Consider the following 25,613-nt stretch of genomic DNA (forward strand, 5'->3'; position numbering starts at 1 on the left):
CCTGTATCTCAGTGTCAGTGTGTTTCACACCCTGTATCTCAGTGTCAGCGTGTCTCACACCTTGTATCTTAGTGTCAGCGTGTTTCACACCCTGTATGTCAGTGTCAGCGTGTCTCGCACCCTGTATCTCAGTGTCAGTGTTTCTCACACCCTGTATCTCACAGTGTCAGTGTGTCTCGCACCCTGTATCTCAGTGTCAGTGTGTCTCATACCCTGTATCTCAGTGTCAGCCTGTCTCGCACCCTGTATCTCAGTGTCAGTGTGTCTCATACCCTGTATCTCAGTGTCAGCATGTCTCGCACCCTGTATCTCAGTGTCAGTGTGTCTCGCACCCTGTATCTCAGTGTCAGTGTGTCTCACACCCTGTCTCTCAGTGTCAGTGTGTCTCACATCCTGCATATCTCAGTGTCAGTTTGTCTGGCACCCTGCCTCACAGCATCAGTGGGTCTCACACCCTGTATCTCAGTGTCAGTGTGTCTCACACCATGTATCTCAGTGTCAGTGTGTCTCGCACCCTGTTTTCCACTTTATCAGTGTCTCTCACACCCTGTATATCACAGTTTCAATGTGTCTTACCTATGTGCCTGTATCTTGCAGTGTCAGTGTGTTTCTCACTCGCAATATCAGTGCCTCCCACCCTGTATCTTGCAGTGTCACTGTGTCTCTCAGACTGTATCACACCGTGTAAGTGTGTGTCACACCCTGCACCTCGCAGTGTTAGCCTCTCTCATAACCTAACTCTTACAGTGTTAGTGTGTCTCACACCTTGTATCTGAGTGTCAGTGTGTCTCACCCCCTGTGCCCATCAGTGTCAGTGTGTCTTACATCCTGTATCTCACAGTGTCAGTGTGTAGTTCGCAGTGTCACAGTGCCTTATACCCTGTATCTGGCAGTGTCAGCCTCTCTCACAACCTGTATCTCAATGTCAGTGTGTCTCACCCCGTGTTCATCAGTGACAGTGTGTCTCACAGCCTGTGTCTCACAGTGTCAGTGTGTCTCACACACTATACCTCAGTGTCAGTGAGTCTCTCACATTGTATCTCTGTGTCATACCCTGTATCATGCAGTGTCAGCCTCTCTCACGCTCTGTATCTCACAGTGTCAGTGTGTCTCACACCCTATGTCTCAATGTCAGTGTGTCTCACACCCTGTGTCTCAGTGTCAGTGTGTCTCACATCCAGTATCGCAGTGTCAGTGTCTCTCACATGCTGCATCTCAGCGCCAGTATGTCCCAACTCCTATATCTCAATATCAGTGTATCACACCCTGTATCTCACAGTTTCAGCCATGCTGGCTGCCAGTATCTCGCAGTGTCAGTGTGTTTCACACTCTGCACCTTGCAGTGTCAGTGTCAGCATGTGTCACACCCTGTATCCCAATGTCAATATTTCTCAAACCCTGTATCTCAGTGTCAGTGTGTCTCTCACTCCCTGTATCTCAGTGTCAGTGTGTCTCTCACTCCCTGTATCTCAGTGTTAGTTTGTCTCTCAGCCTGTATCTCAGTGTCAGTGGTTCTCTTACCGCGTATCTCAGTGCCAGTGCATCTCACACCCTGTATCTCAGTGTTAATGTGTCTCACAGCCTGTATCTCAGTTTCAGCCACTCTGAGAATCTGCATCTCACTGTGTCAGTGCCCCTCTCACCCTGTAACTCAGTGTCAGTGGCTTTCACACCCTGTATCTCAGTGTCAGTGCATCTCACACCCTGTATCTCACAGTGTCAATGTCTCTCACATCCTCTACCCTACGTGTCAGTGTTTATCGCGCCCTGTACCTCAGAGCCAGTATGTCTCGCACCCTGTATCTCAGTGTCAGCATGTCTCACACCCAGTATCTCAGTGTCAGCATGTCTCGCACCCTGTATCTCAGTGTCAGTGTGTCTTGCACCCTGTATCTCAGTGTCAGCATGTCTCGCACCCTGTATCTCAGTGTCAGTGTGTCTCACACCCTGTATCGCACAGTGTCAGTGTGTCTCGCACCCTGTATCTCAGTATCAGTGTGTTTCACACCCTGTATCTCAGTGTCAGCGTGTCTCGCACCCTGTATCTCAGTGTCAGCGTGTCTCACACCCTGTATCTCAATGTCAGTGTGTCTCACACCCTGTATCTCAGTGTCAGCGTGTCTCGCACCCTGTATCTCACAGTGTCAGTGTGTCTCACACCCTGTATCTCAGTGTCAGCATGTCTCACACCCTGTATCTCAATGTCAGTGTGTCTCACACCCTGTATCTCAGTGTCAGCGTGTCTCGCACCCTGTATCTCACAGTGTCAGTGTGTCTCACACCCTGTATCTCAGTGTCAGTGTGTTTCACACCCTGTATCTCAGTGTCAGCGTGTCTCACACCTTGTATCTTAGTGTCAGCGTGTTTCACACCCTGTATGTCAGTGTCAGCGTGTCTCGCACCCTGTATCTCAGTGTCAGTGTTTCTCACACCCTGTATCTCACAGTGTCAGTGTGTCTCGCACCCTGTATCTCAGTGTCAGTGTGTCTCATACCCTGTATCTCAGTGTCAGCCTGTCTCGCACCCTGTATCTCAGTGTCAGTGTGTCTCATACCCTGTATCTCAGTGTCAGCATGTCTCGCACCCTGTATCTCAGTGTCAGTGTGTCTCGCACCCTGTATCTCAGTGTCAGTGTGTCTCACACCCTGTCTCTCAGTGTCAGTGTGTCTCACATCCTGCATATCTCAGTGTCAGTTTGTCTGGCACCCTGCCTCACAGCATCAGTGGGTCTCACACCCTGTATCTCAGTGTCAGTGTGTCTCACACCATGTATCTCAGTGTCAGTGTGTCTCGCACCCTGTTTTCCACTTTATCAGTGTCTCTCACACCCTGTATATCACAGTTTCAATGTGTCTTACCTATGTGCCTGTATCTTGCAGTGTCAGTGTGTTTCTCACTCGCAATATCAGTGCCTCCCACCCTGTATCTTGCAGTGTCACTGTGTCTCTCAGACTGTATCACACCGTGTAAGTGTGTGTCACACCCTGCACCTCGCAGTGTTAGCCTCTCTCATAACCTAACTCTTACAGTGTTAGTGTGTCTCACACCTTGTATCTGAGTGTCAGTGTGTCTCACCCCCTGTGCCCATCAGTGTCAGTGTGTCTTACATCCTGTATCTCACAGTGTCAGTGTGTAGTTCGCAGTGTCACAGTGCCTTATACCCTGTATCTGGCAGTGTCAGCCTCTCTCACAACCTGTATCTCAATGTCAGTGTGTCTCACCCCGTGTTCATCAGTGACAGTGTGTCTCACAGCCTGTGTCTCACAGTGTCAGTGTGTCTCACACACTATACCTCAGTGTCAGTGAGTCTCTCACATTGTATCTCTGTGTCATACCCTGTATCATGCAGTGTCAGCCTCTCTCACGCTCTGTATCTCACAGTGTCAGTGTGTCTCACACCCTATGTCTCAATGTCAGTGTGTCTCACACCCTGTGTCTCAGTGTCAGTGTGTCTCACATCCAGTATCGCAATGTCAGTGTCTCTCACATGCTGCATCTCAGTGCCAGTATGTCCCAACTCCTATATCTCAATATCAGTGTATCACACCCTGTATCTCACAGTTTCAGCCATGCTGGCTGCCTGTATCTCGCAGTGTCAGTGTGTTTCACACTCTGCACCTTGCAGTGTCAGTGTCAGCATGTGTCACACCCTGTATCCCAATGTCAATATTTCTCAAACCCTGTATCTCAGTGTCAGTGTGTCTCTCACTCCCTGTATCTCAGTGTCAGTGTGTCTCTCACTCCCTGTATCTCAGTGTTAGTTTGTCTCTCAGCCTGTATCTCAGTGTCAGTGGTTCTCTTACCGCGTATCTCAGTGCCAGTGCATCTCACACCCTGTATCTCAGTGTTAATGTGTCTCACAGCCTGTATCTCAGTTTCAGCCACTCTGAGAATCTGCATCTCACTGTGTCAGTGCCCCTCTCACCCTGTAACTCAGTGTCAGTGGCTTTCACACCCTGTATCTCAGTGTCAGTGCATCTCACACCCTGTATCTCACAGTGTCAATGTCTCTCACATCCTCTACCCTACGTGTCAGTGTTTATCGCGCCCTGTACCTCAGAGCCAGTATGTCTCGCACCCTGTATCTCAGTGTCAGCATGTCTCACACCCAGTATCTCAGTGTCAGCATGTCTCGCACCCTGTATCTCAGTGTCAGTGTGTCTTGCACCCTGTATCTCAGTGTCAGCATGTCTCGCACCCTGTATCTCAGTGTCAGTGTGTCTCACACCCTGTATCGCACAGTGTCAGTGTGTCTCGCACCCTGTATCTCAGTATCAGTGTGTTTCACACCCTGTATCTCAGTGTCAGCGTGTCTCGCACCCTGTATCTCAGTGTCAGCGTGTCTCACACCCTGTATCTCAATGTCAGTGTGTCTCACACCCTGTATCTCAGTGTCAGCGTGTCTCGCACCCTGTATCTCACAGTGTCAGTGTGTCTCACACCCTGTATCTCAGTGTCAGCATGTCTCACACCCTGTATCTCAATGTCAGTGTGTCTCACACCCTGTATCTCAGTGTCAGCGTGTCTCGCACCCTGTATCTCACAGTGTCAGTGTGTCTCACACCCTGTATCTCAGTGTCAGTGTGTTTCACACCCTGTATCTCAGTGTCAGCGTGTCTCACACCTTGTATCTTAGTGTCAGCGTGTTTCACACCCTGTATGTCAGTGTCAGCGTGTCTCGCACCCTGTATCTCAGTGTCAGTGTTTCTCACACCCTGTATCTCACAGTGTCAGTGTGTCTCGCACCCTGTATCTCAGTGTCAGTGTGTCTCATACCCTGTATCTCAGTGTCAGCCTGTCTCGCACCCTGTATCTCAGTGTCAGTGTGTCTCATACCCTGTATCTCAGTGTCAGCATGTCTCGCACCCTGTATCTCAGTGTCAGTGTGTCTCGCACCCTGTATCTCAGTGTCAGTGTGTCTCACACCCTGTCTCTCAGTGTCAGTGTGTCTCACATCCTGCATATCTCAGTGTCAGTTTGTCTGGCACCCTGCCTCACAGCATCAGTGGGTCTCACACCCTGTATCTCAGTGTCAGTGTGTCTCACACCATGTATCTCAGTGTCAGTGTGTCTCGCACCCTGTTTTCCACTTTATCAGTGTCTCTCACACCCTGTATATCACAGTTTCAATGTGTCTTACCTATGTGCCTGTATCTTGCAGTGTCAGTGTGTTTCTCACTCGCAATATCAGTGCCTCCCACCCTGTATCTTGCAGTGTCACTGTGTCTCTCAGACTGTATCACACCGTGTAAGTGTGTGTCACACCCTGCACCTCGCAGTGTTAGCCTCTCTCATAACCTAACTCTTACAGTGTTAGTGTGTCTCACACCTTGTATCTGAGTGTCAGTGTGTCTCACCCCCTGTGCCCATCAGTGTCAGTGTGTCTTACATCCTGTATCTCACAGTGTCAGTGTGTAGTTCGCAGTGTCACAGTGCCTTATACCCTGTATCTGGCAGTGTCAGCCTCTCTCACAACCTGTATCTCAATGTCAGTGTGTCTCACCCCGTGTTCATCAGTGACAGTGTGTCTCACAGCCTGTGTCTCACAGTGTCAGTGTGTCTCACACACTATACCTCAGTGTCAGTGAGTCTCTCACATTGTATCTCTGTGTCATACCCTGTATCATGCAGTGTCAGCCTCTCTCACGCTCTGTATCTCACAGTGTCAGTGTGTCTCACACCCTATGTCTCAATGTCAGTGTGTCTCACACCCTGTGTCTCAGTGTCAGTGTGTCTCACATCCAGTATCGCAATGTCAGTGTCTCTCACATGCTGCATCTCAGTGCCAGTATGTCCCAACTCCTATATCTCAATATCAGTGTATCACACCCTGTATCTCACAGTTTCAGCCATGCTGGCTGCCTGTATCTCGCAGTGTCAGTGTGTTTCACACTCTGCACCTTGCAGTGTCAGTGTCAGCATGTGTCACACCCTGTATCCCAATGTCAGTATTTCTCAAACCCTGTGCCTCACATTTCACTGCCTCTCACACCCTGTATCACAGTGTCAGTGTGTCTCACATGCTGCATCTCAGTGCCTGTATGTCCCAACTCCTGTATCTCAATATCAGTGTCTCACACCCTGTATCTCATTTTCAGCCGTGCTGACTGCCTGTATCTCGCAGTGAGCCTCACACCCTGTACCTCATGTGTCAGTGAGCCTAACACCCTGTATCTCGCAATGTGTGTGTTTCACACCCTGCACCTTGCAGTGTCAGTGTCAGCATGTGTCACACCCTGTATCCCAATGTCAGTATTTCTCAAACCCTGTACCTCACGTTTCACTGCCCCTCACACCCTTTACCTGTAAGTGCCAGTGTGTCTCACACCCTGTATCGCAGTGTCACTGTGTCTCTCACACCAGGTATTTCAGTGTTAGTCTGTCTCTCATACCCTGTAACTCAGTGTCAGTGTGTCTCACGCCATGTATCCTAATGTTGGTATTTCTCAAACCCTGTACCTCACATTTCACTGCCTCTCACACCCTGTATCACAGTGTCAGTGTGTCTCACATCGTGTATCTCAGTGCCTGTATGTCCCAACTCCTGTATCTCAATATCAGTATCTCACACCCTGTATCTCAGTGTCAGTGTGTCTCTCACTCCCTGTATCTCAGTGTCAGTGTGTCTCTCACTCCCTGTATCTCAGTGTTAGTTTGTCTCACAGCCTGTATCTCAGTGTCAGTGGTTCTCTTACCGTGTATCTCAGTGCCAGTGCATCTCACACCCTGTATCTCAGTGTTAATGTGTCTCACAGCCTGTATCTCAGTTTCAGCCACTCTGAGAATCTGCATCTCGTTGTGTCAGCGTCTCGCTCACCCTGTAACTCAGTGTCAGTGGCTTTCACACCCTGTATCTCAGTGTCAGTGCATCTCACACCCTGTATCTCACAGTGTCAATGTCTCTCACATCCTCTACCCTACGTGTCAGTGTTTCTCACACCCTGTACCTCAGAGTCAGTATGCCTGTTACTCTCTCTCTCACAGTGTCAGCATTTCTCGCACCCTGTATCTCAGTTTCAGCATGTCTTGCACCCTGTATCTCAGTGTCAGCATGTCTCACACCCTGTATCTCAGTGTCAGTGTGTCTCACATCCTGTATCTCAGTGTCTGTGTGTCTCACACCCTGTATCGCACAGTGTCAGTGTGTCTCATACCCTGTATCTCAGTATCAGTGTGTTTCACACCCTGTATCTCAGTATCAGTGTGTCTCACACCCTGTATCTCAGTGTCAGCGTGTCTCGCACCCTGTATCTCAGTGTCAGCGTGTCTCGCACCCTGTATCTCACAGTGTCAGTGTGTCTCGCACCCTGTATCTCAGTGTCAGTGTGTCTCACACCCTGTATCTCAGTGTCAGTGTGTCTCACACCCTGTATCTCAGTGTCAGTGTGTCTCACACCCTGTATCTCAGTGTCAGTGTGTCTCATACCCTGCATATCTCAGTGTCAGTTTGTCTGACACCCTGCCTCGCAGCATCAGTGTGTCTCGTACCCTGTTTTCCGCTTTATCAGTGTCTCTCACACCCTGTATATCACAGTTTCAATGTGCCTTACCTATGTGCCTGTATCTTCCAGTGTCAGTGTGTTTCTCACACTGTACCTCGTAATATCAGTGCCTCCCACCCTGTATCTTGCAGTGTCACTGTGTCTCTCAGACTGTATCACACCGTGTCAGTGTGTCTCACACCCTGCACCTTGCGGTGTCAGCCTCTCTCACAACCTAACTCTCACAGTGTTAGTGTGTCTCACCTTGTATCTGAGTGTCAGTGTGTCTCGCACCCTGTGCCCATCAGTGTCAGTGTGTCTTACATCCTGTATCTCACAGTGTCAGTGTGTAGCTCGCAGTGTCACAGTGCCTTATACCCTGTATCTGGCAGTGTCAGCCTCTCTCACAACCTGTATCTCAATGTCAGTGTGTCTCACCCCCTGTGTTCATCAGTGACAGTGTGTCTCACAGCCTGTATCTCACAGTGTCAGTGTGTCTCTCACACAACCTCTATGCCAGAGCCAGTAAGTCTAACAGCCTGTATCTCGCAGTGTCAGCCTCTCTCACAACCTGTATCTCACAGTTTCAGCCATGCTGGCTGCCTGTATCTCACAGTGTCAGTGTGTTTCACACTCTGCACCTTGCAGTGTCAGTGTCAGCATGTGTCACACCCTGTATCCCAATGTCAGTATTTTTCAAACCCTGTACCTCACATTTCACTGCCTCTCACACCCTGTATCACAGTGTCAGTGTGTCACACATGCTGCATCTCAGTGCCTGTATGTCCCAACTCCTGTATCTCAATATCAGTGTCTCACACCCTGTATCTCATTTTCAGCCGTGCTGACTGCCTGTATCTCGCAGTGAGCCTCACACCCTGTACCTCATGTGTCAGTGAGCCTAACACCCTGTATCTCGCAGTGTGTGTGTTTCACACCCTGCACCTTGCAGTGTCAGTGTCAGCATGTGTCACACCCTGTATCCCAATGTCAGTATTTCTCAAACCCTGTACCTCACATTTCACTGCCTCTCACACCCTTTATCTGTAAGTGCCATTGTGTCTCACACCCTGTATCGCAGTGTCACTGTGTCTCTCACACCAGGTATTTCAGTGTTAGTCTGTCTCTCATACCCTGTAACTCAGTGTCAGTGTGTCTCACACCGTGTATCCCAATGTTGGTATTTCTCAAACCCTGTACCTCACATTTCACTGCCTCTCACACCCTTTACCTGAAAGGGCCGGTGTGTGTTTCACACCCTGTATTTGTATCAGTATTTCTCAAACCCTGTATCTCAGTGTCGGTGTGTCTCTCATCCCTGTATCTCAGTGTCAGTGTGTCTCTCACACCCTGTATCTCAGTGCCAGTGCATCTCACACCCTGTATCTCAGTGTTAGTGCATCTCACACCCTGTATCTCAGTGTTAGTGTGTCTCACAGCCTGTATCTCAATTTCAGCCACTCTGAGAATCTGCATCTCGCTTTGTCAGTGTCTCTCACAACCTGTAGCTCAGTGTCAGTGTGTCTCACACCCTGTATCTCAGTGTCAGCATGTCTCACACCCTGTATCTCAGTGTCAGTGTATCTTGCACCCTGTATCTCAGTGTCAGCGTGTCTCACAGCCTGTATCTCAGTGTCAGTATGTCTCACACCCTGTATCGCACAGTGTCAGCGTGTCTCGCACCCTGTATCTCAGTGTCAGCGTGTCTCGCACATTGTATCTCACAGTGTCAGTGTGTCTTGCACCCTGTATCTCAGTGTCAGTGTCTCACACCCTGTATCTCAGTGTCAGTGTGTCTCGCACCCTGTATCTCAGTGTCAGTGTGTCTCGCACCCTGTATCTCAGTATCAGTGTGTTTCACACCCTGTATCTCAGTGTCAGTGTGTCTCGCACCCTGTATCTCATAGTGTCAGCGTGTCTCGCACCCTGTATCTCAGTGTCAGTGTGTCTCGCACCCTGTATCTCACAGTGTCAGTGTGTCTCGCACCCTGTACCTCAGTGTCAGTGTGTCTCGCACCCTGTATCTCAGTGTCAGTGTGTCTCACACCCTGCACCTTGCGGTGTCAGCCTCTCTCATAACTTAAATCTCACAGTGTCAGTGTGTCTCACACCTTGTATCTGAGTGTCAGTGTGTCTCACACCCTGTGCCCATCAGTGTCAGTGTGTCTTACATCCTGTATCTCACAGTGTCAGTGTGTAGCTCGCAGTGTCACAGTGCCTTATACCCTGTATCTCACAGTGTCAGTGTGTCTCACACACTATACCTCAGTGTCAGTGAGTCTCTCACATTTTATCTCTGTGTCATACCCTGTATCATGCAGTGTCAGTCTCTCTCACACCCTGTATCTCTGAGTCAGTGTGTCTCATACCCTGTATCTTGCAGTGTCAGCCTCTCTCAACCTGTATCTCACAGTATCAGTGCGACTTACACCCTGCATCTCTGTGTCAGTGTGTCTCAAACCCTGTATTTCACAATGACAGTATGACTCACATCCTGTACCTCTGTGTCAGTTATCTCACCCATTGTATCTCTCAGAGTCAGACCATAAGGTGTAGGAGCAGAAGTAGGCTATTCGGCCCATCAAGTCCACTCTGCCATTCATTGAGATCATGGCTGACCTGATAATCCTCAACTCTACTCTCCTGCCTTTTCCCCATAACTCTTGATTCCCTTACTGATTAAAAAATCTGTCTATCTCAGCCTTGAATATACCTAACGACCCAGCCTCTTCAGCCCTCTGCGGTAAAGAATTCCACAGGTTGACTACCCTCTGAGAGAAGAAATTCCTCCTCATCTCTGTCTTAAATGGCCCCCCCCCCAACTTACTCTGAGATTATGCCCTCTGGTCCTAGACTCTCCCAGAAGAAGAAACAACCTCTCAGCATCTACCCTGACAAGCCCCGTAAGAATCTTATGGCTCTCTGACCTTATTGTCCTGTTCTTCCTAAGCTTTTAATTCACCAAACTACAGACATTTCCCTCTACCTGTGTCTTCAATGTTTAAGTCTGGACTAATCACTCACTCCTATTTACTCAGTCTGTTCCAGGGCTTTCGAACAATATGCTCCAGAACCTCTTACAATGGAGGAGTTTCCTGTCCCCAAGCTTGGATTCATAAAATCAGAATAATTCAACACAAAAAGAGACCATTTGGCCCATTGTACCTGCTCCGGCTCTTTGAAAAAGTTATCCAATAAGTCTCATTACTCTCTGCTTTCCCATATTCCTTGAAGTATTTTCCCCTCAAGTTTTGATCCAAATCTCCTTTAGGCTGTTTTTGAACATTTCCTCCATCTTTATTTCAGTCAGTGCATCAGCTAGTGTGTGTGTAAAGAAACAACTCATCTCCCCTCTGGCCCTTTTGCAAATTTCCTTAAATCTGCGTGCTCTGTTTTTTTTTTAATTCATTCATGGGATGTGGGTGTCACTGGCTAGGCCCATCGCTAATTGCCCTTGAGAAGGTGGTGGTGAGCTGCCTTCTTGAACCGCTGCAGTCCATGTGGTGTAGGTACACCCACAGTGCTGTTAGGGAGGGAGTTCCAGGATTTTGACCCAGCGACAGCAAAGGACTCTGACCCTTCTCACAAGAGGAAAAGTCTCTCTTGATTTCCAAAGCTGATGGTGTCTTGCCCAATAGAGCTCAGCCCACTCTTGAGTCTCTTGTTGATTCCCTTGGAGTACAGTGTACAGTTCTGGTCTCCATATTCTACAAAGGATATAGAGGCACTGGAGAAGGTGCACAAGGAGTTCTACGAGGCTGATATGAGAACTGAGAGGATATATTATTAGGAATGGCTGGGGCTCCTCTTTCCTAAAGAAGAACAGAGGCTGGAGGGTGACCTGATCGATTGTGAAAGAGTTTGCTAGACCAGGCATAGAGCAGATGTTTCTGTTTGTGAGATAGACCAGAACTACGACACCTCGAGCTCTCTGTCGGAAGGCAGGCCCAACCCACTGTGCCACGACCTCTACAAAGGGTAGGGCTAGACCAATATCCACCCCAGCTGGATCGAGTCCTATGATGTTGGCACCAATCTGACCCACAACGGCCATCCAGCCAACTGAGCCAACCAGCCCCAAGGAGCCTGAGTTGCTGTGAAAACATACGCTTTTCCATGCATGTTGTACTCTGGATAGTGATGGTAGAGGCTCCAGTTTCCTTCCATCATATGACTGACCAGGCATAATAAGGCATTTAAGAGGGAGGGAATTTTTTTTTCTCTGAGGGTGGTGAGCCTTTGGAACTCTCTTCCTCAAAAGGCAGTGGAAGCAGAGTCCTTGAACATTTTTAAGGCAGAGGTAGATAGATTCTTAATTATCAAGGGGGCAAAAGGTTACTGGGGGTAGGTGGGAGTGTGGAGTTGAGGTTACAATCGGATCAGCCATGATTTTATTGAATAGTGGAGCAGGCTCGAGGGGCCGAGTGGCCTATTCCTGACTCGTTGAACTTCTCCCGATCTTACTGCCTGCCATTGGCATTTGTTGGAAGGATTTACAAGTTGATGACCAACCTGTTCGGCTGCATTATGGACATACCTTCCATGTCCATTGAGTCCTGGGCTGGGATTTTTCCAGCACCCCCTCTCCCACCACAGTCCAGTTAGAGGCCCACCGACTTCCGGCAGGACTGGAGATCCCAGTGGTGCATGGGCTGGGCCTGGAAAAGCCCGGCCCTGGAATGGGTCTTAACCCTAGAGCTCCTTGCTCAGAGGTAGGGACATTTCCAATTGCACCACAAGACCTCTTGGAGCAGGACTGAAGGTCATAAATATAAGATGGACATTAATAAACCCAATGGGGAATTCAGGAGAAACCTTTTCACTCAGCGAGTGATTGGAGTGTGGAACTTAGGACCACAAGGAGTAGCTGAGGTGAATAATATGAATATATTTAAGGGGAAGCTGGAGCACATGAGGGAGAATGGATGTGAGGATATGCTGATCGATGAAGGGTGGTGGGAAGAGGCTTGATGGAAGAGGATAGACCTGTTGGGCCGAATGGTCTTTCTCTGTGTTGTATGCAAGATGTAATTCTTCTCAAGGTTGATCACCTGTGTGTGTATCTTATTTTCTTTCCAGAATTATCTTCCTACCAAACAAGACATCCTCCTGGCCCGGAGGGCGACCAAGGGCATCGTAGAGTATGACTTCATCATCAAAGGCATCCCATTTAGGATGATGGATGTGGGCGGGCAGCGCTCCCAGAGGCAGAAGTGGTTCCTGTGCTTTGAAGGCATCACCTCCATCCTCTTCATGGTGTCGTCCAGCGAGTTTGACCAGGTCCTGATGGAGGACCGGCGGACAAACCGCCTGGTGGAGTCGATGAACATCTTCGAGACCATCGTGAACAACAAGCTCTTCGCCAGGGTCTCCATCATCCTTTTCCTGAACAAGACGGACCTGCTGGAGGCCAAGGTGAAGACGGTCAACATCGAGAAGCACTTCCCTGACTTTGAAGGCCGGCCACACCACCTGGAGGACGTCCAGAAGTATCTCCTGACGTGCTTCAACCGCAAGCGGAGGGATCGCAGCCGGCCCCTCTTTCACCATTTCACCACCGCCATCGATACAGAGAACATCCGCTTTGTCTTCCATGCTGTGAAGGACACGGTTCTGCAGGAGAACCTCAATGACATCATGCTGCAGTGAGGTGAGGGACCATCTACAGGCCTTGAGCGCCAAGGTCACAGTGAGGTCACAGCGAGGTCAACAGGACGTGACCTAATGTCTGTATTTGTTGAGGCAAACGATGATGTGAGGTAAAGAAAGGGATAAACGAAACACGTATTTAATATTTAAGACATTCACTGTCTGACGTTTAAAGATGTATCGAAAATGGCCCTGACGATGAATTTTTATTCCTTTTCGATTCACCCACCCACTTTCGCTGTCACCCCTGACAACATTGACTCATTTTCCTGGGTTTCAGCCATACGCCAGGGAGTGTTTCTTGTTTGAAGCCCAAGCCTGGGCAGTGGATGTCAGTGGACTATTGAACTGAGGGGAGCATCACCCGACCTGCATACGCCTGCACCTTCTCGTAAGCGGACGCTTGATAGCAGCAAGGTCCAGCAACTCTGAACGATTATCTTTCCGGCTCCCTTCCCATCTGTAGCATCTCAGTGAACTGAGCTTGGAGCAGGATTGAACGTGGGCCCTCCTGGCTAGGTTTTGGTTCCTGTAGAGGGTTGGTGCAATTTGGAGAGTCCTTGCCTTTTAACATTTGTGGTTAACTGTTGACTGCTAATATTGCCTTGATGGGAACAGGCTGGAGGGAGAGTCCTGAGTCTTGCACTGCTTCTCATATTCACTATTTAAAAAAAAAATATTCAAAGAAGATTCTCTTTAAAAAAAAGTAGATGAAAAAGTGTATTTCTGATGCTAATTATTTGCAACTATTTAAGGGAGGAACTCTGATGGTGAGATCTGCTCTTTAAGTCATTGGCTCTTTTATCCTTCCCATAGGTGGGGAACGCCATTGTGTAATGGTGATGTCACTGGCCTAGTAATCCAGAGGCCCAGGTTAACGCTCTGGGGACATGGGTTCAAATCCCACCACGGCAGCTGGTGGAATTTAAATTCAATTCGTAAGATCTGGAATTATACAAAGCTTGTCTCTCAGTAATGGTGACCATGAGCTATCATCAGTTTCCACACAAACCCATCTGGTTCACTCATGCCCTTTAGGGAAGGAAATCTGCTGTCCTTACCTGGTCTGGCCTACATGTGACACCAGACGCACAGCAATGTGGTTGACTCTTAACTGCCCTCACTCAGTTCAAAGACAATTAGGGATGGGCAACAAATGCTGGCCTTGTCAGCGACACCCACATCACATCCAAGAATAAATCAAGAATGTTTATCCCCTTTGGGCTCCTGGTCTCTCCGTGCAGCCTCCTACTTCAGGGAGGAGCATGGCAAGGCTGGCCAATAGTCAGCCATGGTTCAGTGTGTAGCATTCTCATCTCTGACTCAGAAAGCTCTGGCTTCAAGTCTCCCTCCAGGACTTGAGCACAAATCAAGGGTGGATGCTCCGGTGCCTGTATTGCACTGCTTAGAGTTTCTGCCTGTTGGTTAGAACATTAAGCCAAGGCTTCTTCTGACTTCTCACCTGGACATTAATGATTCCATATTTCAAAGAAGGACAGGGGAGTTCTCCCCAGGGCCCTGGCTGATATTCATCCTCAATCAACATTGCAAAAAACAGGTTATCATGTCATTATCAGGCTGCTGTTTGCTGTGTACAAATTGGCTGCCACATTCCCCACATTCCAGGAGTTGACTGCACTTCATAAAAGAAAATGGGTTGCTGGCTGTAATTTTGAAATGACCGGTATGTAAATGCCAACTTCCTTTTTTCCCATTTTAATCATATCCCAACACCATGTTGACTGGTGGTCCGAGTGTCTCAATGAATTGCTACAACAGTCTGCTGTTTGGGGGTGCTCCATTTGCAAGGCTAGTACCCATAAGCCCACACTTGCCAGTCACTGTTCCCCAGGCTGAAACAAGCACTCTTTCCTCAGCAGATCCCCTTGTGCATCCATTGGAGCTTTTCAGTCTGCAGTCGGCGCTGATAGATTGGCATCTCCTTCCAGACAGGTTTTCATCGCTTTCTTCTATTAAGCTATTGAATCTCTGTTTAAGAAATATAATTCAATACTATTGGCCAATCCTGCCATACTCCTCCCTGAAGTAGGAGGTGTGAGAGCAGGAGGCTGCACTGAGAGAGACCAGGAGCCCTGGTAGCTGCCCTTCTCCATCCTCGTCCTACTCATGGTGCTTATCCCACAAAAAGTTAAACAAGCCAATGGTGGAAAGCTCAATGTTAATGCGAGTTAAGAATGTTGTGAACTCACTTGGTCTTGCAACCCTCTCGAGGGCCCATCGGCCATTAGGTCATTTATAGTCGACATGCAGTTAACCTGATCAAGCCGGGACTTCTGGGACCCCTCGTGGCCCGAAAATCCTGTTGCACTGATCGTGATATTGTCCACACAATAACTGGCCAAGTTTGTGCACAGAACCATGAAGGATAATGGATACCCAGGGATGAGTTACAGGCTGGAGTCTGAGTGAGGGATTCAGGTGGCTGTGGCTGAGTTGTTAGAGGGTGAGCCTATTCAGATGTGAGGGTTACTGCTTGTGATGATTGCACAATGTTCAGCACCATTCGCAACTCAAGTGTCAGGCAATGACCATCTCCAGCAAGAGATAAGCTAATCATCGCCCCTTGACATTCAATGGCATTACCATCACTGAATCGCCCACTATCAACATCCTGGGAGTTACCATTCACCAGAAACTGAACTGGGCTAGCCATATAAATACTGTGGCTACAAGAGCAGGTCAGAGACTAGGAATCCTGTGGTGAGTAACCCACCCCCTGACTCCCCAAAGCCTGTCCACCATCTATAAGGCACAAGTCAGGAGTGGAATACTCCCCACTTGCCTGGATGAGTGCAGCTCCCACAACACTCAAGAAGCTTGACGCCATCCAGGGCAAAGCAGCACACTTGATTGGCCATTCACAAACATTCACTCCTTCCACCAACGATGCACAGTAGCAGCAATGTGTACCATCTACATGATGCACTGCAGGAACTCACCAAGCCTCCTTCAACAGCACCTTCCAAACACACGACTGCTACCATCTAGAAGGACAAGGGCAGCAGATAGATGGGAACACCACCACCTGGAAGTTCCCCTCCAAGCCACTCACCACCCTGACTCGGAAATATATCACCGTTCCTTCACTGTCGCTGGGTCAAAATCCTGGAACTCCCTCCCTAACAGCACTGTGGGTGTACCTAGACCACATGGACTGCAGCGGTTCAAGAAGGCAGCTCACCACCACCTTCTCAAGGGCAATTAGGGATGGGTAATAAATGCTGGCCCAGCCAGCGAAGCCCACATCCCATGAATGAATAAAAATAATATATCATGTCACTGCTGTCAACCATGACACAAAATAATCGGCAGATAATCACTTGAAGTTCTCAGCCTCCCATGTATTACATGCCAGGAATTCAGTGTGACATAATCTGACAGCAAGTTACTCATGGGGAAGGAATTAACTTGAGTCACGTCTCAATAAGGTTCCTGTCAAAGAGAATGGACCACGTCACCCTAAAGGAAGCTGAGACGTTGCCACTATGATGGTGATCACGATCAATGCTGTGATTCTTCAACCAGAATGGTGATGGGATGGGGAGGGGCTCATTGTGTCTGGTAATGGGTGGGTTTGAGGTGGGACGGGTTACAATGTGACTGGTGGGGGATGCTCCAGGATAGAGATCAGCGTGTCAGGATACAGAGACCTCGTGACGTAAGGGCCACGAGCTGTACCAAATGATCCACCCACTTTACTTTCATCATTCTGAGGAGCGCGTTTGTAATATTTACACTGCCACAGGTTTTGAGCAAGTATTTACTGTTGGACTGTGTTGGAGAGCAATGCAGGGCACAGAGAGGCAAGTGTTTGTGAGAGAGAGAGAGGATGAGAGAAAGGGAAAGAGAGAAATAACTGCAGGAATTAACAGCCGAGGAGTGAAGGGGGTCCAGGAAGGGAGAGCCTGGGAGGATTGGTATTAAAAAACAAAGTGATAGAAGGAGAGTAAGAGATACTGAAAACTAGAAAGTAGAAGAGGAGTAAAAGAGATTGAAAAGGGGAAAGTCCACAGACGGGATGAGTAAAGGAGGAAGATGAGGTAAAATGGAGGAAAAGAAGTAAAGACCTTCAAACCTTACTCTGAGGCCAACACCTCAAATCTTAATGCATGACCTCTCACTATTTAGTTTACTGGCGCTTTCTATATAGAGCAGAATAGGTGAAATGTTTGTGGCAGCATTGAGCTTTCCATGGTGTCATGAAAGGCCTGAATCTCTAGTGAACGACTGTAACTCATGCTTTGGGCACTAGCTTGTATCTAAACCCTGGTAAAATCATCCCAAGAGTCAGGTAGATCATCAGAAGCTTGAGCACTGTGATGTATTTAAGAGCTCTTGCCGAGTTCCATTCGAGCATCTCCTTCAGAAAAAGAGATGAAGCATAAAAATAACTGCTTTTCTGGCTGAACAATGTAACGTAGAATTAGAAAAATGCAAAGAACATTTAATTGTCATATTCCTGGAATCTGCAACAACAGAAAATTCTGAATCTTGACAGTTTGAGGCTGCAGTGCTTACTGAAGTCTTCTGAAGCTAAGGGACTAATTACTGTGTGTTTATCAATAATCATTATTGATGCCAGCCATGTAGTACCTCAGCTAGTCTCAAAGTGTTTAAAAAATTTAAACCTCAAAGGATTAATTACTGTGGAAATTTCAGAGTATATTTCTTTTGGAAACTGCTAAAATTTAATGTTCGCACTTTTGAGGCCTGTGGGCATGTTAGGCCAAAGAGCCAAGGCCTAGTAATAACCTGGAATAGCACCAAGCCTGTTGCTATGATGGTAGCTCACTGTGATTTAAAAATATAATCCATTTCAATCTGTATCTTCCTTAAACAAAATAAAACGCAGCTTTAAACATTCGAATGGGTTTGTTATTGTGCATTAGAGGCTTGTGAATCGCAAGTGTTTCGTGTCACTAAGGTTAGAGATGTGTGTATTTGCATCAGGAGGATTATCCAGTTCTCTGATACAGTGGGCTGGTGCCTGATCGGTATAAGGCTCTATGGCCGCCCACCTAGGCCCATCAACTCAGGTCGGACGTATCCCTGGAGATGTCATCACAGGACCTCTTGACCACAACCACTCAGCCCCCGCATTCCCGCCATTGGTTGCCCAACACATTCACCCTCACAGGGCTTTACCACCCTGTGCCACTCAGAAGGCAAACTGCAAAGGAAAAAATGGCTGAGAGGAGACATAATAGAAAATTAGGCAAGGCTTTGGATAGAGTGGATGCAGAGAGAATGTGCCCTCTTGTGGGGAGCAGCATAACTAGAGGCCGTCAATATAAGGTCGTCACTGAGAAAACCAACAGGGAATTCAGAAGAAACTTCTTTGCCCAGAGGGTGATGGGAATGTGGAACACACTACCACAGGGAGCAGTTGAAGCAGATAGTATAGATGCATTTAAGGGGAAACTAGACAAGCCTATGATGGAGAAGGAAAGGTCAAGATGTTAGATTTGAATGAACAAAGATGGGAGGAGGCTCGAGTGGAGCATCATTACCATCATGGACTGATTGGGCTGAATGGCCCTGCTTCTGTGCAGCATATCCTATGTCGACTGTTCATTGCTTGACTGGATGACTGTCAGTCAAATATTTTTTTTTTCTCCATGTCAAATATTTTCGCAACTAATAAAAGTGTTCAGAGAAAATGAGAAAGAAATACATTTTTTTTTAACGATCCTGAAATTTTTCTTCTGGCTGTTTGCCTCAGGTCCCCTTCATCACCAGCCATGGCTCAGTAGTTAGTGCTCTTGCCTCTTGAGTCACAGGTTCCAGTTCCCACTCCAGGGACTTGAGCACAAAATCCAGGCTGACACAGCCCAGTGCAGTACCGAGGGAGTGCTGCGCTGTCTGAGGTCCTCGTCTTTTGGATGAGACTTTAAACCAAGGCCCAATCTGCTCCCTCCGGCGGATGTCAAAGATCCATGGAATAAGTTCAAAGAAGAGTAGGGGAGGTTCTCCCCAATGTCCTGGCCCTTGTTTACCCTTCAACCAACACCTAAAACAAACCTATAACAGTACCTTACATAAAAGCAACACACAGCGGCTGCTGGAAATCAGAAATGAAAATGGAAAATGCTGGAAAATCTCAGCGGGCTTGGCAGCACCTTTGGAGGGAGAAACAGGGTTAATGACTCAAGCCTGCACGGGCAGGATTTTCAGGTCGATGGGTCGAGGGCCGGGAGCGGCCGGGGAAGGTTCCGGCACCCACAATCGGCCCCTCCGACCACAATTCACGATTTTACACTTGCTGGACAATTAACCAGCCAGCCAGCGTGAAAGGCACAATGAGAAACTCAGCGCTGCCGGGGTGGGGGAGGGGGTGGCGAGCACATGTGTGGGGGTGGGGGAGGGGGTGGTGAGCACATGTGTGGGGGTGGGGGAGGGGGTGGTGAGCACATGTGTGGGGGTGGGGGAGGGTGTGGTGAGCACATGTGTGGGGGAGGGGGTGGGGGAGGGGGTGTTGAGCACATGTGCGGGGGGTGGGGGAGGGGGTGGTGAGCACATGTGTGGGGGTGGGGGAGGGGGTGGGGGAGGGGGGTGGCGAGCACATGTGTGGGGGGAGGGGGTGGGGGAGGGGGGGGGTGAGCACATGTGCGGGGGGGTGGGGGGAGGGGGTGGTGAGCACATGTGCGGGGGTGGGGGAGGGGGTGGGGGAGGGGGTGGTGAGTACAGGTGCGGGGGTGGGGGGGGGGGGGGGGGGTGGGGGAGGGGGTGGTGAGCACATGTGCGGAGGGTGGGGGAGGGGGTGGTGAGTACAGGTGCGGGGGTGGGGGGGGGTGAGCACGTGTGGGGGATGGGGTGGCGAGCACGTGTGGGGGAGGAGGAGGAGGTGGGGGAGGGGGTGTTGAGCACATGTGCGGGGGGTGGGGGAGGGGGTGGGGGAGGGGGTGGTGAGCACATGTGCGGGGGTTGGGGGAGGGGGTGGGGGAGGGGGGTGGTGAGCACGTGTGTGGGGGAGGGGCAGGAGGTGGGGGAGGGGGTGGTGAGCACATGTGCGGGGGTTGGGGGAGGGGGTGGGGGGAGGGGGTGGTGAGCACGTGTGTGGGGGAGGGGCAGGAGGTGGGGGAGGGGGTGGTGAGCACATGTGCGGGGGTTGGGGGAGGGGGTGGGGGAGGGGGTGGTGAGCACGTGTGTGGGGGAGGGGCAGGAGGTGGGGGAGGGGGTGGTGAGCACATGTGCGGGGGGTGGGGGAGGGGGTGGGGGAGGGGGTGGTGAGGACATGTGCGGGGGTTGGGGGAGGAGGTGGGGGAGGGGGTGGTGAGCACATGTGCGGGGGTTGGGGGAGGGGGTGGGGGAGGGGGTGGTGAGCACATGTGCGGGGGTTGGGGGAGGGGGTGGGGGAGGGGGGTGGTGAGCACGTGTGTGGGGGAGGGGCAGGAGGTGGGGGAGGGGGTGGTGAGCACATGTGCGGGGGTTGGGGGAGGGGGTGGGGGAGGGGGGTGGTGAGCACGTGTGTGGGGGAGGGGCAGGAGGTGGGGGAGGGGGTGGTGAGCACATGTGCGGGGGTTGGGGGAGGGGGTGGGGGAGGGGGTGGTGAGCACATGTGCGGGGGGTGGGGGAGGGGGTGGGGGAGGGGGGTGGTGAGCACATGTGCGGGGGTTGGGGGAGGGGGTGGGGGGAGGGGGTGGTGAGCACATGTGCGGGGGGTGGGGGAGGGGGTGGGGGAGGGGGTGGTGAGCACATGTGCAGGGGTGGGGGAGGGGGTGGTGAGTACAGGTGCGGGGGTGGGGGGGGGGGTGGGGGAGGGGGGTGGTGAGCACATGTGCAGGGGTGGGGGGAGGGGGTGGTGAGCACATGTGCGGGGGTTGGGGGAGGGGGTGTTGAGCACATGTGCGGGGGGTGGGGGAGGGGGTGGGGGAGGGGGTGGTGAGCACATGTGCGGGGGTTGGGGGAGGAGGTGGGGGAGGGGGTGGTGAGCACATGTGCGGGGGTTGGGGGAGGGGGGTGGGGGAGGGGGGTGTTGAGCACATGTGCGGGGGGTGGGGGAGGGGGTGGGGGAGGGGGTGGTGAGTACAGGTGCGGGGGGTGGGGGAGGGGGTGGTGAGCACATGTGCGGGGGGTGGGGGAGGGGGTGGTGAGTACAGGTGCGGGGGTGGGGGGGGTGAGCACATGTGTGGGGGAGGGGGTGGCGAGCACGTGTGGGGGAGGGGGAGGAGGTGGGGGAGGGGGTGTTGAGCACATGTGTGGGGGGTGGGGGAGGGGGTTGGGGAGGGGGTGGTGAGCACGTGTGGGGGAGGGGGAGGAGGTGGGGGAGGGGGTGGTGAGTACAGGTGCGGGGGTGGGGGGGGGTGAGCACATGTGCGGGGGGTGGGGGAGGGGGTGGGGGAGGGGGTGGTGAGTACAGGTGCGGGGGTGGGGGAGGGGGTGGGGGAGGGGGTGGTGAGCACATGTGCGGGGGTTGGGGGAGGAGGTGGGGGAGGGGGTGGTGAGCACATGTGCGGGGGTTGGGGAGGGGGTGGGGAGGGGGGTGGTGAGTACAGGTGCGGGGGGTGGGGGGAGGGGGTGGTGAGCACATGTGCGGGGGGTGGGGGAGGGGGTGGGGGAGGGGGTGGTGAGCACATGTGCGGGGGGTGGGGGAGGGGGTGGGGGGAGGGGGTGGTGAGCACATGTGCGGGGGTTGGGGGAGGGGGTGGGGGGGAGGGGGTGGTGAGCACATGTGCGGGGGTTGGGGGAGGGGGTGGGGGAGGGGGTGGTGAGCACGTGTGGGGGAGGGGGAGGAGGTGGGGGAGGGGGTGGTGAGCACATGTGCGGGGGGTGGGGGAGGGGGGTGGGGAGGGGGTGGTGAGGACATGTGCGGGGGTTGGGGGAGGAGGTGGGGGAGGGGGTGGTGAGCACATGTGCGGGGGGTGGGGGAGGGGGTGGGGGAGGGGGTGGTGAGCACATGTGCGGGGGTTGGGGGAGGGGGTGGGGGAGGGGGTGGTGAGCACATGTGCGGGGGTTGGGGGAGGGGGTGGGGGAGGGGGTGGTGAGCACATGTGCGGGGGTTGGGGGAGGGGGTGGGGGAGGGGGTGGTGAGCACGTGTGGGGGAGGGGGAGGAGGTGGGGGAGGGGGTGGTGAGTACATGTGCGGGGGGTGGGGGAGGGGGTGGTGAGCACATGTGTGGGGGGTGGGGGAGGGGGTTGGGGAGGGGGTGGTGAGCACATGTGCGGGGGTTGGGGGAGGGGGTGGGGGAGGGGGTGGTGAGCACGTGTGGGGGAGGGGAGGAGGTGGGGGAGGGGGTGGTGAGTACAGGTGCGGGGGTTGGGGGAGGGGGTGGTGAGTACAGGTGCGGGGGTTGGGGGAGGGGGTGGGGGAGGGGGTGGTGAGCACATGTGCGGGGGGAGGGGGAGGAGGTGGGGGAGGGGGTGGTGAGCACGTGTGGGGAGGGGGAGGAGGTGGGGGAGGGGGTGGTGAGTACAGGTGCGGGGGTTGGGGGAGGGGGTGGGGGAGGGGGTGGTGAGCACATGTGCGGGGGGTGGGGGAGGGGGTGGGGGAGGGGGTGGTGAGCACATGTGCGGGGGGAGGGGGAGGAGGTGGGGAGGGGGGTGGTGAGTACATGTGCGGGGGGAGGGGGAGGAGGTGGGGGAGGGGGTGGTGAGCACGTGTGCGGGGGGTGGGGGAGGGGGTGGGGGAGGGGGTGGTGAGCACGTGTGGGGGAGGGGGAGGAGGTGGGGGAGGGGGTGGTGAGTACAGGTGCGGGGGTGGGGGGAGAGGGAGTGCGCACTGATAGCCCCCTGAAGGCAGGGGGGCCGAACACTTCGACATCGAAAATAAAGCGTTTGAAAACCTGGAAAAAAAAGTCCCGACGTGGGACTCACTCACAATAACCTGAGCAGAATAAAAATTCACTACCTCAGAGTGCAGTGGATGCCGGGACGTTGAATAAATTTAAGGAGGAGATAGATAGATTTTTAATTAGTAATGGGTTGAAAGGTTATGGGGAGAGGGCAGGAAATTGGAATTGAGGCCGAAATGAGATCAGTCATGATCGTAATGAATGGCGGGGCGGGCTCGAGGGGCTGAATTGCCTACTCCTGCTCCTCGTTTTTGTGTTCTTATGAGAGACAGAGAGAGAGGTCGCCTGCATTCTCATTCTTTCCTCTCACCCAAATTGTCTTTCACGCACAGAAAGCTCCCGCAAATAACAATGTGAGAATGACCGAATTAAAAAGCCGGAAGCGCTGGGAGAGCCTCAGCAGGTCTGGCAGCATCGGTGCAGAGAGAGGGAGAGAGACAGAGTGAACGATCCAAGTCCACACAGCTTCCTCAGAGTCAGAGGGCAGGGTTTCACGTCCCGTGGGTGGGTGGGTGAGCGCCCGGCACAATCGGGCGTAAAATAATGGGCATTGACGTTAAGGACACCTTAAATTGAATAAAAAACAGATTCACAACCCGTTGAGAAAAGTAATTCCTCCTCATCTCTGATCTAAATCCACCACCCCTTAGCGTAAAATTATTCTAGAATACCCCACAAGGGGGAACATCCGCTCTATGTCTACTTTGTCTCTCCCCTTTAGCATCTTATATACATCAATTAGATCTCCTCTCATCCTTCTAAACTCCAGTGAGTATAGACCTAAACTGCTCAATCTCTCCTCCTAAGACAAGCCCCACATCTCTGGAATCAATCTAGTGAACCTCCTCTGAACCGCCTCCAATGCAACTACATCCTTCCCCAAGTAAGGGGACCAAAACTATGCCCAGTGCTCCAGGTGTGGTCTCACCAACGCCTTGTACAGTTGCAACAACAGTTCCCTATTTTTATGCTCTATTCCTTTAGCAATAAATGCCAAAATCCCATTTGCATTCTCTCTTTGTCTCCCTCCCTCCCTCTCTTTCTGTCCCTCCCCCTCCCCCTCTCTCTTTCTCTCCCTCCCTCTCTCTCTCTTTCTCCCCCTCCCTCCCCCCCTCTCTCTCTTTCGCTCCCTCCACCTCTCTCTTTCTTTCTCTCTTTCTCTCCCTCCCTCCCTCTCTTTCTCTCCCTCCCCCCTCTCTTTCTCTCCCTCCCTCTCTCTCTCTTTCTCCCCCTCCCTCCCCCTCTTTCTCTCTTTCGCTCCCTCCCCCTCTCTCTTTCTCTCTTTCTCTCCCTCCCTCCCTTTCTCTCTGTCCCTCTCTCTCTTTCTTTCTCTCCCTCCCATCATCTCTCTCTCTTTCTCTCCCTCCCTCTCTCTCCCTCCCTCTCTCTCTCCCTCACTCTCCCCTTCCCTCCCTCTCTCTCTCCTTTTCTCTCCCTCTCTCACTCTCTCTCCTTCCCTCCATCTCTCTCCCCGTTTCTCTCCCCCTCCTCTCTCTCCCCTTCCCTCCCTCTCTTTCTCCCTTTCTCTCCCTCTCTCCTTCTCTCTCTCTCTTTCGCTCCCTCCCTCCCTCCATGTCTCTCTCTCTTTCTCTCCCTCTCTCTCCCTCTCACTCTCCCCCCCCCCAACCTCTCCTCGGGGTGGGGGATGGGGGGCAGATACCTCGCCCACCGAGAGCTGCCGGCCTCTCATTGGCACTGCCCCAGGGGAGGCCATGACTGCAGCTGGAAGGAGAGACTCTGGAGTCCCAGAATCACGAGGTGACCCAGGCCACAGGTAAGTAATGTGGAGCGGGGTGGGGGTGTGGGGTGGGGGGGTTGGTTTCATGGGTGGGAGTTGGAGGGAGAGGGGTGCAGGGGGTTGGCAGCAAGGACAGGGAGGGTTCTCGGGCACTGAGTACCTTTGATCGAGTGACTCCCCGGAGGTGGCCGTGTGGTTTGAGCTGCTGTCCACACTGCACGGCTACAAGACTCAGCTACAGCTGGGCCAATATGGTGGGGGGATGAGGCCAATAATTAGCGACTTAAGGGCCTCAATTGGCATCGACTATGGGCCTTCCTGTCCAGAACTTAATTCTGGCAGAGGCAGGAAGGTTCAGGGGTTCCGGTGCACCACCATCCACCTAATTACCTAACCCTTCCCACCTCCAGGCTGGTCACCAGCGAGAGCAGAATACTCTGCCCGAAGCCTCTCTCGCTGTCCCTATTTATGCCTCCCTCTCTCTATGTCTCTCCCTCTCTCCAGGAATTATTTTCCCTGGCCCTTGGAGGTTGGGTGGGAGGGTTTTTTTAATTCATTCACCAGATGTGGATGCCGCTGGCTAGGCCAGTGTTTGTTGCCCATCCCTAATTGCCCCTTGAGAAGGTGGTGGTGAGCTGCCTTCTTGAGCCGCTGCAGTCCATGTGGTGTAGGTACACCCACTGTGCTGTTAGGGAGGGAATTCCAGGATTTTGACCCAGCAACAGCGAAGGAACGGCGATATATTTCCAAGTCAGGATGGTGAGTGTCTTGGAGGGGAACTTCCAGGTGGTGGTGTTCCCATGTGTCTGCTGCCCTTGTCCTTCTAGATGGTAGTAGTTGTGAGTTTGGAAGGTGCTGTTGAAGGAGCCTTGGTCAATTCCTGCAGTGCATCTTGTCGATGGTACACACTGCTGCCACTGTGCATTGGTGATG

At 52.1% G+C, this 25,613-nt stretch overlaps 1 protein-coding gene across 1 annotated transcript in view; it reads left to right on the forward strand.

Moving 5' to 3' along the window:
• LOC121271689 (guanine nucleotide-binding protein subunit alpha-12-like) overlaps positions 1 to 15,753 on the forward strand; it is a 149,072-nt gene extending 133,319 nt beyond the window's left edge. The window contains exon 4 of the mRNA XM_041177840.1: positions 12,561 to 15,753. Within this exon, the coding sequence (XP_041033774.1) occupies positions 12,561 to 13,130 (570 nt within the window). The 3' untranslated portion in view covers positions 13,131 to 15,753. The remainder of the gene's footprint in view (positions 1 to 12,560) is intronic.
• The last annotated feature ends 9,860 nt before the right edge of the window (positions 15,754 to 25,613 follow it).

Source organism: Carcharodon carcharias, chromosome 31 (assembly GCF_017639515.1).
Source record: "Carcharodon carcharias isolate sCarCar2 chromosome 31, sCarCar2.pri, whole genome shotgun sequence".
Taxonomy (NCBI): domain Eukaryota; kingdom Metazoa; phylum Chordata; class Chondrichthyes; order Lamniformes; family Lamnidae; genus Carcharodon; species Carcharodon carcharias.